This window comes from Schistocerca cancellata, chromosome 2 (genome assembly GCF_023864275.1).
Source record: "Schistocerca cancellata isolate TAMUIC-IGC-003103 chromosome 2, iqSchCanc2.1, whole genome shotgun sequence".
Taxonomy (NCBI): Eukaryota; Metazoa; Arthropoda; class Insecta; order Orthoptera; family Acrididae; genus Schistocerca; species Schistocerca cancellata.
This window is the reverse complement of record NC_064627.1, coordinates 904570239-904585102: the sequence shown is the minus strand read 5'-3', so window position 1 is coordinate 904585102 and position 14864 is coordinate 904570239. Positions and strand designations below refer to the sequence as shown.

At 43.0% G+C, this 14864-nt stretch overlaps 1 protein-coding gene across 1 annotated transcript in view; it reads left to right on the top strand.

The window, feature by feature from the left end:
• LOC126159804 (uncharacterized) overlaps positions 1-14864 on the top strand; it is a 104997-nt gene that overhangs the window by 85470 nt on the left and 4663 nt on the right. The window contains exons 5-6 of the mRNA XM_049916598.1: positions 11593-11804; positions 14566-14753. Of these exons, the coding sequence (XP_049772555.1) occupies positions 11593-11804; positions 14566-14753 (400 nt within the window). The remainder of the gene's footprint in view (positions 1-11592; positions 11805-14565; positions 14754-14864) is intronic.

The following is a 14864-nucleotide window of genomic DNA, read 5'->3' as shown; positions in this document are numbered from 1 at the left end:
TCAATCCATTCTCAATAATTTAGATCTGTACGGTCACTTTTCAAATTTTGCTGCCTTTTTCTAAAGCTGCCTTCACTCATTTCTGCCGGTCCATAAACTAATGGAATTTTTACACCATGCCAGACTTAAGTAATATCTATCCCATGAATTGTCAAAACCAGCTGCAATATGACGTTTCCCGAAATTAGCTGTCTGAAAGGGAGAGTTCCGAAAGGCAATAAATCAAAAAAAGGCAAACATCTACTGCATTTTAGGAGCTGTAGGACCATTTTCACAGAAGGTTAGCGCTTCAAGTAACTGTATCTGTGAATATAAATACACTATCATGATCGTTACCCAGAAATTACTTTTTTGTTTTGTATTATTGAAATATGTCTGATATAATCACAAACCGATATATTGAAGCCCTTGGAATTGAATAATTTGGTAGCAGACTTTACTGTTGGAGATCATCTAGGGCTTATCATGTCCAGCACTAGATTATATGTCATGGTAAAGTTTCCAACAGGGATATAGGGACTCAATGCAACATCCATGGGCAGTTTCAATTCAGACTCAATTACTTTCAGTTACTTTGGTTTACAAGTCTCTCTAAGCGCGACAGTAAAATTACAACAACCAGATATGCTGACCAATTAGTTTCAGGTCATAGAAGAAAAGTACCATACCGCAGAATCAATACAACGTCTCGAACATGGTGTTCCCTCAGGTCTGTAAGTATAATAATGACACACATAAACGGTTTAAAAAATAAAGGACTCCTAAAATACATTAAAAACAATTTATAACTTCGCTGTATTTTATTTTATGGGCATTAGGTAGTGATACGGTTTATGTTTCGTCTCCTAATGCTGGACATATCATGAGAGACTATAATGATGCAGAAAGAAAATTCAGACCAGAAGAAGTTCAGCGAACTAAATACTTTGTGATTATTTCCGCCAAGATCGGGTTGCTATGTAGTCAGACCACTGCCTAGGATGGCAGATTCGCCTCTACGTGCGTTGTGTAGTTTGTAGTGTGGAAGAGCTGGCAGCAGATTGAGGACATCACGAGTCCACTATTGACAGGATACATATAAATAGTTTTGCATGCTGATCTTGTTTGCTTTAATCTGCTATCTGAATCTTCGTGGCCTTTGATGACGTCTCCAGGATTAGGAGACGAAACATGAAGCACATAAGTATGGTATGGTGATGGTCTGGCGCCCGTGTAACAAAATGCACCTACCCATAGCCAAACGAAAGTGAAAGAAATTAATGATTTCTGTTGCTTCACAGACTGTCAAAACATGACAATGCATTCTTGTAACTGACAGCACTTTAATGTAAGAAACCGGTTTTACATTTCGAATATGCCTGGTAGTTTTCTGATGGTGCTCGCATTTGTAACGGCACCCAATCACCGTGAAAAAGAAGTGTATTTGTTCGTAGCATAATTGGAGCTATGTTTTGAGAAGCAAAACCGCACTGCTTTGGAAGAGGTATGTTGCGGGTGTAAGCGGCTTGCAGTTATGGGGGGAGAATGTCGCGTTCCCGGCGGGGCAACAGCCGCCGGCCCGGACTAAGTACTTGATAACGCAGGAAACAAGGTGTGAAGGAGCAGCAAAGCGCCGCCTGAACCTGCTAAAACAACACTGCTACCAAAACGCCTACCACCGCGCAGCTCTCTGTGAATGCCGACGTTACAGACGAAGAGGCGCCTACAAAGCCAGAATTCTCTAGTACCTGAGCGCTGAAAAGAAACAAGCGTAATTTTTTTTTTTTAATGTGGAGTGAGTTTCTTTCGCACGAAATGGTCCGAACAAGCGAAGCTACTGAAATAAAGTCCCCCCCCCCCCACCACACACACACACACACACACACACACACACACACACACACACACACACATACCTACACACACACACACATACATACGCACACATACACTCTCTCTCTCTCTCTCGCTCTCTCTCTCTCACACACACACACCTCACTCACACCCACTCACACACACACACACACACACACACACACACACACACAAACACACACACACACACACACATACACACACACAGAGAGAGAGAAAAAGAGAGAGAGAGAGAGAGACAGAGAGGGGGGGTGGGGGGGGGGAGAGAGAGAGAGAGAGATACGCTTGCTGTACTTAGAATCCGATAATGAGGCAACTGCTGATAAAAAAAAGTTTTGTAAAGCCGCCTACTGAAAACCTTCTACAAACAGGAGAGTTGATCTTTTTTATTTTTTTTTTTATAATAGGGATTATCGGCATAAGAGGCAGAGGCAGAATTAGGAATGTGAATGTACACAATTCCAAGCAACGCTTGTTGCTGTACGTCGCATTTTGATGAAGTTACAAAAAGGCACAGGCACTTATTCGGGGAGGGGGGGGGACGTAGTTTAAATTCTTCTGATGTGACGTGGAGTGTTGAACAGTTGACTCTGCAAGCATTTTCGTCAGTGAGTCTCACTGGTATTTCCTCAAAATGGCAACTAGTCTCATTCTCAGAAATGCACGAGACACCAAGGATTCAACCTGACAAAACACATTATGAGAATATAAAGTACAGTGTTTCATTTTCTCTCCGATCTCACATCAAGCATAACGTTGCCTCTTAACTCGGAGGCACTTATTTCCTGTGGAAGTAATGGAATCTTCCGCGCGGGGAGTTTAACGGCCACAATATCAACGCAAATGTCCCTATATTCAATGCATGTTTAATTCGCTATTTCTTGGTATATCTACAAAAGAGTTAAAGGGGATGGACAAAAATATGGAAACAGAACTAGAAATGCATGCCTGAGCATAAAAAGCGTGCAGGTTTCGCTTTTGTAACTGACGACGAATGGCACCTATGCATTGTCCTCAATACTCTGTAAGCATCAATTGTGGTCTAAGCAGTGTTCTGAGTATACAGGGTGGTCCACTGATCATGACCGAGCAAATATCTCACGAAATAAGCGTCAAACGAAAAAGCTACAAAGAACGAAACTCGCCTAGTTCGAAGGGGGAACCAGATGGCGCTATCGTTGGCCCGCTAGATGGCGCTGCGATAGTTCAAGCGGATATCACCTGGGTTTTCTAAATTCAAACCACAATTTTCATTACATATTCGTGTAGTACGTAAGGAAATATGAATGTTTTAGTTGGAACACTTTTTCGCTTTGTGATAGATGGTGCTGTAATAGTCACAAACATATGGCTCACAATTTTAGACGAACAGCTGGTAATATGTAGGTTTTTTGAATTGAAATACAGAACGTAGGTACGTTTGAACATTTTATTTCGGCTGTTCCAATGTGATACATGTACCTTTGTGAACTTATCATTTCTGAGAACTCATGCTGTTACCGCGTGATTACCTGTAAATACCACATTAATGCAATAAATGCTCAAAATTATATGTGTCAACCTCAATGCATTTGGTGTAACGACATTCCTCTCAACAGAGAGTAGTTCGCCTCCCGTAATGTTGACACATGCATTGAAAATGCACTGGCGCATGTTGTCAGGCGTTGTTAGTGGATCACGATAGCAAATATCCTTCAACTTTCCCCACAGAAACAAAACCGGGGACGTCAGATCCGGTGAACGTGTGGGCTACGGTATTGTGCCTCGACGACCAATCCACCTGTCATGAAATACGCTACTCAATACCGCTTCAACCGCACGCGAGCTATGTGCCGGACATCCATCATGTTGGAAGTACATCGTCATTCTGTCATGCAGTGAAACATCTTATAGTAACATCGGTAGAACATTACGCAGGAAATCAGATTACATAGCACCATTTAGATTGCCATCGATAAAATGGGGGCCAATTATCCTCCCTCCCATAATGCCGCACCATACATTAACCCGCCAAGGTCGCTGATGTTCCACTTGTCGATGTCATCGTGATTTTTCCGTTGCCCAATAGTGCATATTATGCCGGCTTACGTTACCCCTGTTCGTGAATGACGCTTTGTCGTTAAATAGAACGCGTGCAAAAGATCTGTCACCGGCCCGTAATGTCTCTTGTGCCCAGTGGCAGAACTGTACATGACGTTCAAAGTCGTCGCCATGCAATTCCTGGTGCATAGAAATATGGTACGGGTGCAATCGATGTTGATGTAGCATTCTCAGCACCGTTGTTTTTGAGATCCCCGATGCTCGCGCAGTTTGTCTGCTACTGATGCGGGGATTAGCCGCGACAGCAGCTAAAACTCCTACTTCGGCACCATCTTTTGTTGCAGGTCGTGGTTGATGTTTCACATGTGGCTGAACACTTCCTGTTTCCTTAAATAACGTAACTATCTGGCGAACGGTCCGGACACTTGAATGATGTCGTCCAGGATACCGAGCAGCATACGTAGCACACGCCCGTTGACCATTTTGACCACAATAGCCATATACCAACACGATATCGACCTTTTCCGCAATTGGTAAACGGTCCATTTCAACACAGGTAATGTATCACGAAGCAAATACCGTCCTCACTAGCGGAATGTTAAGTGATGCCACGTACTTATACGTTTGTGACTATTACAGCGCCATCTATCACAAAGTGAAAAAGGTAGCCAACTACAACATTCATATTTCTTTACGTACTACACGAATATGTAATAAAAAATGGGGGTTCCTATTTTAAAAAACGCAGTTGATATGCGTTTGACCTATGGCAGCGCCATCTACCGGGCCAAACATAGCGCCAACTGGTTTCCCCCTTCAAGCTAGACGAGTTTCGTTCTTTCTAGTTTTTTCGTCTTATGCTTGTTTCGTGAGATATTTGGCCAGATCTCGATCAGTGGGCCACCCTGTAAATGCGTGTATTAAGTCAGATGTGAATATATTCAGACATGGGAAAATTGTTGGTAATTGTATGGTGGATGCTGCTGTAACAAAGGACGCCAAAGTGTTTGATATTTCAAGAATCACTGTACTGAACATTTATACCGCACTCAGGGGTAAGCAGAAAGTCAGGCGATCACTGTAGGCAAAACCACCCCTTCCTTCCGCCTCCTTGATTTCTATCTCACCATCTATGGCCGTCCTATCGCCCTCGCCCCCACCCTTAAGTACCTAGGCGTCACCCTCGATCGTTGCCTCTTCTGGACTCCCCATCTCCGGACAATCCAAGCCAAGGCACGCTCCCGACTCAGTCTCCTCAAGCTCCTCTCCGGCCGTACGTGGGGTCTGGACCCCTCCACCATCCTCCACACCTATAAGTCCCTCATCCGCCCTATCCTTTGTTATGCCCATCCAGCTTGGATCTCCGCCCCCCCACCCTACCTTTTACAAATCCCTCCAAATCCTTGAACGTCATGCCCTCCGCCTCGCCTATCGCATCCGTCTCTCCTCCCCCACGCGGATCCTGTACAATCAATCCCCTTCCCCCACCTCCTCCTTTTCCTTGAAAGGATACGGATCCTGTACACCTCCTGTAAACTCGATCCTCCTCACCTGCTCGTCTCACCGATCCTCTCCCACCCCCGCCTGCTGCAGCGCCTGTATTCCCACGTCCCACCCGGTCTCCATCTCTCCACCCTCCTTACCCTCTCCCAAGGTGGCTTCCGCAAGCTCCCCCTCCCTGATGATGTCCTCCTCCCCTCCATTTACCCCTCCTACCAACTTTGATCCTCCCCCCACTTCCTGTGTCCTTTCCCTTCGGCACCCTCCCTCCTTTCTCTTCCCTTCCCTTCTCTTTACTTTTCCCCCATCCCCTCCCTCCACCCCTCTTCCCCCGGGCTCCCCCTCCCCCTTCGTCCCTCCCCCTATCTCCCTTGCCCGTGGCATCTCTGCTCTCCCCTCTCGCTCTCCCACTCCCCTTCCTCCTCCTCCTCTCTTGGCAGGTCCCCGGACTCGTACACGCACAGTGAACATTTGCGCGCCGGAGGTAATCGCCATCAGTGTATCGTGTGTGTGCCTTCGTTTGTGTTTAGTGTTTGTTCGCCGTTACGCCGCCACTGTTCACGTGTACCGTCGCCATCATCCACGTTCTGTGCGCCGTGTCCATTAGTGTCAGTTATGTTTTCTCGTCCAGCGTGAACGGCTCCATGTCTTTTTTTTTGTTTTTTAGTGTCTACATTGTTTTGCCAGCCGTTTTGTTAGTATTCTCTGTGCCCTCTCTATGTCTTACTATTGTAAAACTCAAGGCTGAAGAGCGGCGTACTCTGCTGCTGACAGCCCGCCTTGTGTAAGGCGCTAAAAATAACAATAAAGAAAGAAAAAAGCAGAAAGTCATCCACTGAGTCACAATGCTTACGAAAGCGTGTCATCAGTGATTGTGACCGACGGTCATTAAAGAGGGCTGTGACTAAAATTATATTGACAATTGCTGCAAAAGTCACTGCAGAAATGAATGTCGCACTCGCGGATCCTGTCAGTACCAAAACAACTCGAAGGACGCTCCATAAGCAGGAAACTCCGGATTGCGATTTCAAAACCATCATCAGTGATCCAATTCTCGTAAAGGAAGACGTGGTGCAGAAGCCATAAAACAAGAATTATGGAGCAATGGAAGAAAGTTATTTCGTCGAATCAGTCTTGCTTCACACTGTTTCGAACTTCTGTCCGAGTTTACATCACAAGTGTGAAACACGGCCGTAATGATTTAGGCAGCCATAGCGTGGTAATTCCATGGATCCCTTGGTTACCCTCCAAGGTCGCACTACTGCCAAGGACAATGTGTCGTATTGGGTGCAAAGGAATGATGTTTGTTCCCCAGCGATGACGCTGTTTCCCAAGGGGTCAGGCCACTGTTTGCACAGCTCGCCCGTCCTGGAGTCGTTTCGTGAGCACAAGGATGAACTGGCGCATCTATCATGGCCTCCAAAACACGGTATTATTTTTCAGGAAGAAAACCAAACAGCACCTGTGTTGTCCATTCTGAGACGAGTGGAAGCCGTTTTGTACTACAGCGGATTTCCTACACCTTATTAGACATGGTAATGGGTTTTTAATGTTACCATATATTTCACAGACCGTGTTCGTTACTAAATTTCTCTCATGTACGTAGATCTGCTATTGTGGCAGCAAATAAACAGAGGGAGTCCATTAAATAGAAATTAATTATGTGCCTGTACCGCAGTTGTGAACTGTAGATTAAAACTGAATGTGCAGCAAAAAGGAGAGAATTTAAGGATATGGGGCCTGAATAAACTGACTAAACCAGAGGTTTTACAGAGTTTCAGGGAGAGCATAAGGGGAAAATTGACAGGAATGGGGGAAAGAAATACAGTAGAAGAAGAATGAGTAGCTTTGAGGAATGAAGCAGTGAAGACAGCAGAGGAACAAGTATGTAAAAAGACAAGGGCTAGTAGAAATCCTTGGGTAACAAAGGAAATATTGAACTTAATTAATAAAAGGAGAAAATATAAAAATGCAGTAAATGAAGCAGGCAAAAAGAAATACAAACGTCTCAAGAATGAGATAGACAGAAAGTGCAAAATGGCTAAGCAGGGATGGCTAGAGGACAAATGTAAGGATGTAGAGGCATATATCACTAGGGGTAAGATAGATACTGCCTACAGGAAAATTAAAGCGACCTTTGGAGAAAGGAGAACCACTTGTATGAATATCAAGAGCTCAGAGAGGAACTCAGTTCTCAACAAAGAGGGGAAAGCAGAAAGGTGGAAGGAGTGTATATATACGGTCTATACAAGTGCGATGTACTTGAGGACAATATTATGGAAATGCAAGAGCATCTATATGAAGATGAAATGGGAGATATGGTACTGCGTGAAGAGTTTAACAGAGCACTGAAAGATCTAAGTCGAAACAAGGCCCCAGGAGTAGACAACATTCCATTAGAACTACTGATAACCTTGGGAGATTCAGCCCTGACAAAACTCCACCATCTGGTGAGCAAGATATATGAGAATGGCGAAATACCCTAAGAATATAATAATTCCAATCCCAAAGAAAGCAGATGCTGACAGGTGCGAAAATTACCGAACTATCAGTTTAATAAGTCACGGCTGCAAAATACTAACACGAATTCTTTCCAGACTGATGGAAAAACTGATAGAAGCCTACCTCGGGGAAGATCAGTTTGGATTCTGTAGAAATGTTGGAACACGTGAGGCAATACTGAACCGACGACTTACCTTAGAAAATAGATTAAGGACAGGCAAACCTATGGTTCTAGCATTGGTAGACTTACAGAAGGCTTTTGATAACGTTGACTGGAATACTCTCTTTCAAATTCTGAAGGTGGCAGGGGTAAAATACAGGGAGCGAAAGGCTATTTACAATTTGTACAGGAACCAGATGGCAGTTATAACAGTCGAGGGGCATGAAAGTGAAGCAGTGGTTGGGAAGGGAATGAGACAGGGTTACAGCCTATTCCCGATGTTATTCAATCTGTATATAGTGTAAGCAGTAAAGGAAACAAAAGAAAAATTCGGAGTAGGATTTAGAATCCATAGAGAAGAAATAAAAAATCTGTAATTCTGTCAGAGACAGCAAAGGACCTCGAAGAGTAGCTGAACGGAATGGACAGTGTCTTGAAAGGAGGCTATAAGATGAACATCAACAAAAGAAAATGGCTCTGAGCACTATGGGACTCAACATCTTAGGTCATAAGTCCCCTAGAACTTAGAACTACTTAAACCTAACTAACCTAAGGACATCACACACACCCATGCCCGAGGCAGGATTCGAACCTGCGACCGTAGCAGTCCCGCGGTTCCGGACTGCAGCGCCAGAACCGCTAGACCACCGCGGCCGGCAACAAAAGTAAAACGAGGATATTGGAATGTAGTCGAATTAAATCGGGTGATGCTGAGGGAATTAGATTAGGAAATGAGACACTTAAAGTAGTAAATGAGCTTTGCTATTTGGGGAGCAAAATAACTGATGATGTTCGAAGTAGGGAGGACATAAAATGTAGAGTGGCAATGGCAAGGAAATCGTTTCTGAAGAAGAGAAATTTGTTAACATCGGGTTTCTGAAAGAATTTGTGTGGAGTGTAGCATATATGAAAGTGACACATGGACGATAAATAATTTAGACAAGAACAGAATAGGAGCTTTAGAAATGTGGTGCTGCAGAAGAATGCTTAAGATTATTTGGTTAGACCACATAACTAATGAGGAGGTATTGAACAGGATTGGGGAAAAGATAAATTTGTGGCACAGCTTGACTAGAAGAAGGAGTCAGTTGGTAGAACATGTTCTGTGGCATCAAGGGATCACCAATTTAGTATTGGAGCGCAGCGTGGAGGGTAAAAATCTTAGAGGGAGACCAAGAGATGATTACACTAAGCTTATTCAGGGGGATGTAGATTGCAATAGGTACTGGGAGATGAAGAAGCTTGCACAGGATAGAGTAGCATGGAGAGCTGCATCAAACCAGTCTCTGGAATGAAGACCACAACAACAGCATCGTGGTTAGTAGTAACATAGCGATTACGCATTGGTGTTTGATTCATGCGCCGCAGGTCAGTATTCATTTATGTGAAAACATGTTACAAATGCCTTTAACTGGTCAAAAAATTATTTTCAGCTGACAAGATTATGACCGACAATGTTCGTGGGGAAGATTTCAAAATATATTTTTCTGAAACCAACATGTTTTTACGTTTCTACAGTTGTTCGGATGACATTTTCTGTGTATCGTTGAAAGCCTAGGTTTACTTCATAAGGAATTCGATCAGTTGCTACAACACACACAAAATATTGGTTCATTTTACTATAACTCTTTAATATAAAAGTATAATACTTAACTTAAATGCAGTCCGTTTCCACTTAACGGACAACCGATTTTTATCACTGTTGTCCAGTACAAGAATACTGACTGTACTTGAATAGTACGAAGGGTCGACTCAGAGCGAAGTATATTTAACTTTAAAATTTGGTACCCAATTCTGACTAATAATGCAAGCGTTGCTGGATCTGAGCTATTTTCATGCAACAGTCATCGAAGATTGCGCTCTAACGTAAGTTATCTTCCGTTAGCGGTGGCGTATGGAACCTCTTGAGGGAGTGTTTTCGACAACGACTCTCATTCGTAACTGCGTCTGGTAGCGACTGTCTTTAACTTGTGTTGCTGTCGTGAGGTATCAACCAGAACCTGAGGCCTCGCTCTTTGGACGACTCCACAACACATTTGTCACGTGACAGCGTGGGAGGGGGGGGGGTACACTTTCTTCGGGTACACATTTCACCATTGAGGAGAAAGTGACGGAACCCTTCCATACCACGATTTCTAGTGAGACACAATGGTGATGGTACGCTGGGAGACGTCTGTGTACAGAACATCTAGATATACTCTTCCATCGCTTTCTTCTTTTGTGGCATGCTTTGTTTGAAGTACACAGCACTTTGCTCTACGTCTGCTGACAGGTTACTCTCAGGGATAGAGTCTAGAATGTAAGGGATAGAGTGTAATGACAGATTTTACCAGGTTAGGTTGCAAAGTGACAACTTCAGTTGCAGTTACTTTCTACTTATTTACGTCCAGAGACCTGCGGTATTTTGGAAATTACACATGTTACCTGAACTTCTATAAATTATTTATTTATGGTACAATACTGGCGATCGCTATCATTCTGTCACCACAATCAAGATTCGTATTGGAGACGAAATCACAAGTAACATTTCGAGAGAATAGGTACCAAAGCGTTCTGTATTACAGTAACAGAAATTCCCATATGCGAGAGAACCATAAAGTAAAAGCATAACGCGAATAATTGCTATGAGAGTATCACTAGTGTCTTATATTTTATGCGAACTGATTCGTATCAATCCGTCACCGTAGTGAAGTCCGCCCCTGGTAGCTGAGTGGTCAGTGAGACAGACTGTCATACCTAACGGCCAGGGCTCGATTCCCGGCTGGGTCGGAGATTTTCTCCGCTCAGGGACTGGGTGTTGTGTTGTCCCTATCATCATCATTTCATCCCCATCGACACGCAAGTCGCCGAAGTGGCGTCAACTCCAAAGACTTGCACCAGGCGACCGTTCTACCCGACGGGAGGCAATATCCACACGGCATTTCCACACCGTAGTGAAGACTACGTATTCTGGACGAATTAATTGATAACTATATCAATATAAAACTGCCAAAGTGTTTGCGTGCAACATCAACAAAAGAAATATCACGATCCCACAAAAGCAGAAAATCAAAACTCGAAGTTAAATAGTTAGTACGTGCATATGTGTATTTCTATCTGAAAAGTAACTGCTTTTCACAGAAAATTTAGTGTAATCACGCTCTAGCATGTGTATGTTAAGATTCCCGTTACTTTAAACAATAAAATCGGTACGGAAACATATTGTTAAGCCGTTCTTAATAGCAACCAGATGCTCCGATGTTTTAACTTCCCATCATCATTTGCGATAGGTGTCATCAAAAAAAGCCCTTCGTAAATTTTTACCTAAACATCACAATTCTGGCCCAGAAAGCCACTGGAGAGCAGCTACCAAGAGCAAGTAGAGTGACTAAGCAACAATGAGAAGCGCCCTCATGAGGTTAAATTTAAACAGGGAATCCGTCTGGCAAAAAGGAAAGTTCCTTCCTGGTTAGCAATTCATGAGGGTACTGATACATCCCTGTCATTAATTTATGTATGAGTTTTCGACAGCTAAATGGAACCGCCACTCCTCGCAGGTACGAACCCCCAATCAACACGGTGCGGGACCTGCGCGACAGCGGACTGAACTGGGCTGCGACGCACATAGCGTGGCTGAATCCTCTGAGAGGCACCGACGAGCAGGTGATCATAGACCTGTGCGAGCGGTTCAGAGCGCTCAAGGAGGAAGACATGAAGGCCCGCTCTTCCACCCGCGACCTGGCGCTCGGCATAGAACGGCTGCCGGCAGGTGGGTTCTTCAAGCGCGCGCAGTCTGGGTCAGGGCTCAATCTCTGACGAAAGTAAGTAGACAAAGAAACATGTGAAATACAAACAATCCTGCTAGAGCAACATCCGTATCTGAGCCAACAATAATAATTTTTTCACGCAGTAGTACATTCGATAAAACAAAAAGGAAGTTCCGTGTAACATCATAGAAGACAACGGTAGGGCTAGGTGGTGTAAAACCTAAGTCAATGTCAAAGCGACAGAAGAGGATACTACGGGATACTGCCTGATAAAGAAATATGAAGTGAACAGCAGGACACACACACCGTGTGCTGTGATCTCGAGTGCCGTGTACAGGACGCGGTGTAGCACCAGCGAGTACAGAGCATGGAGAAGTGTACACGAAGAGGAAACAAACTGGTGAGCCAGAGTGATAGAGTACTGCCATATGTTGACGGGAAGAACAACGAGGGACCAACTAACCCAGCCGTCCACAATTTTCAGTCAGTGATTTATATTCAAGAAGAAAAAAAAATTACAAGAAAGTTGCATGAAAAGCGTTAAGAGCAGATTGTGAGTGTTAAAGTAACATGCGGAACAGGAGCACTACAGAACTGTAGTAAAGCTAGTGCGAAGCCGGCAACTTAAAATTTATGTATGAACCGTAAAACACAATGACATTTTTTTCTCTTTCCATGAGTGGCACGCAAGTTTCTAATTTAGTGGGGATACTTATGGCGACTTGGAATAACGTGCCACAGTCATGAGATAAAATAACACACATAGGTACCACTCCTATTAAAAACATCTCGCTACCCAACGAAATTGATGGTAACAAAACCTTAAAGTCCACACTTTCGAAAATTCCTATACCAATTAATTTCTAGCAGCAATAGCACTAAAGATACACATTAAAAGTAGGAGCAATACAAAAACTGCGTAACTAAACGACTGCGATTCAACAAGACTTACGGGAGATAAGACGTGAGAAAAAATTTCACATAATGAATGCCAAATAAATTTTCATTTAGTGACGACACAGACAATGTCTGACTATAATGCGCCATAGTCATAGGATAAAAAGTTAAATATATGCAAATTTCTAGTAAAAGAAGACTTTTACAGCTATTTAAAATATAAACTGTGCTGAACCCTGCAGTCCTCACTTTAGGAAACAGGCACAAGCGTTATACTGGCTAAGCCTTGTTAAGGGCCACGAAAGCAATGGCGAAAACATCTACCAAGTTCAGAAATATAGATGTACAATAATGTAAGGAAATGAGCCTGGTTACTGCTTCAAAAAAGGAAAGTTATTCAGAAGGGCTGCGCGCTTAAGCGATGTTCACATATTTCTTTACCCAGGCAGCCGCTTTTCCATTGACAGGTTATACCGCACCTACCCTGATCGCTGTTTTCTAAATTGTTATGTGGAACTTCTTTTTGTTTTCTCATATGTACTAATGCGTGTTAAAATAATTATTAGCTTCGGTCTCTTGTTTATTTTCAGTATCACACCTGATTATGAGCATGAAAGAGCCCGAAAGCGGCCGTGCTTGAAGTATTGAAAAATAAAATGAACCTTACAACTGAAGCAGTATGTTATAACTCTATATGTGAATTGGTGATTCACTGTATTACCTCAAGCATTCGTCGCAGTAAGTTGCTTGTGATGCAAAGGCGCTCTTAGAAATAAGTGTAACTGAATTATCAATTCTAAAAATATCTTGTCTGCTTAACTTAAAACAAGGAAAGATTACAAAATTATTTCACTAAACTGTGATTAAGTAAAGTCATCTTGATAACGTGTTGGACAATATAAAATATTCCTGATGAGCTGCGGCACAATTTACCTTTAAAACTAACCATCAAAAGGTTCATAGTTCCTTTATGTCGGCACAACTAAGCAACAACATCACAGAACAATTTTACGTAAGGGAATCAACATAAATGCAAGTTTAATACTCCGCCACTGTTTGTTGAAAGGACGCCGCAGGATACTATGTTTCCTTTTATGACCTCCCTGTAACGCTTGTTTTAGTCATCAATCTTACGTTGTCAGTCTGAATTTCTGAAGAAAACGACACATTCATCACAAGGGACTCGATGTGACGCGTATCACATATTCTTTTATGTTCTCCACTTAGTGCATAATTATGCAAGATCACTTTAAGAATTTACCAAAGGTTTTAATGTAGTATCTTGGGATAGGAATACGCAGGGTTACAATCAGCTAGACTGTTAATTTTGTCTTCCGATGTAGAATATGCAATTGCCATACTGTTTGTTCTAATTTTTCGTATGCAGTGGTACTGTTAGAAAAAAGTGAATTAAATCTATTAATGGCTGCCGATGAGAGTCGTGCATCCAGATAACGGGGAGATGTCATTTGCTCCATCACATTGTTCTTCACATCTAAGAGACAATTCATAAGTATCTTTCTGTCTCGTTGTTTTTGTACCTGGCATTTCGAATGTCTTGTTATCAGGCCATATTTTTGTAATTATGTATTTCTCGAGTGGAGATACAGCTGCACACTGAAGTAACAAACCTGCAGTTACCATTACTTCTTACATACGTTTTTGACGACAGTCCACACATACACACACACACACACACACGCACACACACACACAGACAGACACATTTTGTTAAACCTGGTTCTTAGAGCATCTGGACAGCAATTTGTTCTAGCAAGATACAGTATGACGGTTTAAATTAGATAAGAACTAATATTTCTTTTGAAATGTTGCTCATTCTGTTGTGAAACGTACGCTTTGTTTCAGGATACTTTGCTGTTGGCGACTACATAGAAGAGGAAGCCGCCAGCAAGTGGCTGCGGCCGATGCGAGAGGACATCTACTGGGAGATGAATAACATCATGGTGCGCAAGGGCTGGCCGCACCTTCAGCATCTGGACGACCTCATCGACCGGCTAATCGACTCTGGCCTCATACTGGCCTGGGAGGGTCAGGTTAGTACTTTCAATAAACCCAATATTATTTGTGTATATTATTGCGGTACGTTTGCAGGTCAATGTTTACATCAGAAAACCGTACAGCAGTGCTCGATGTCACTTTATGCA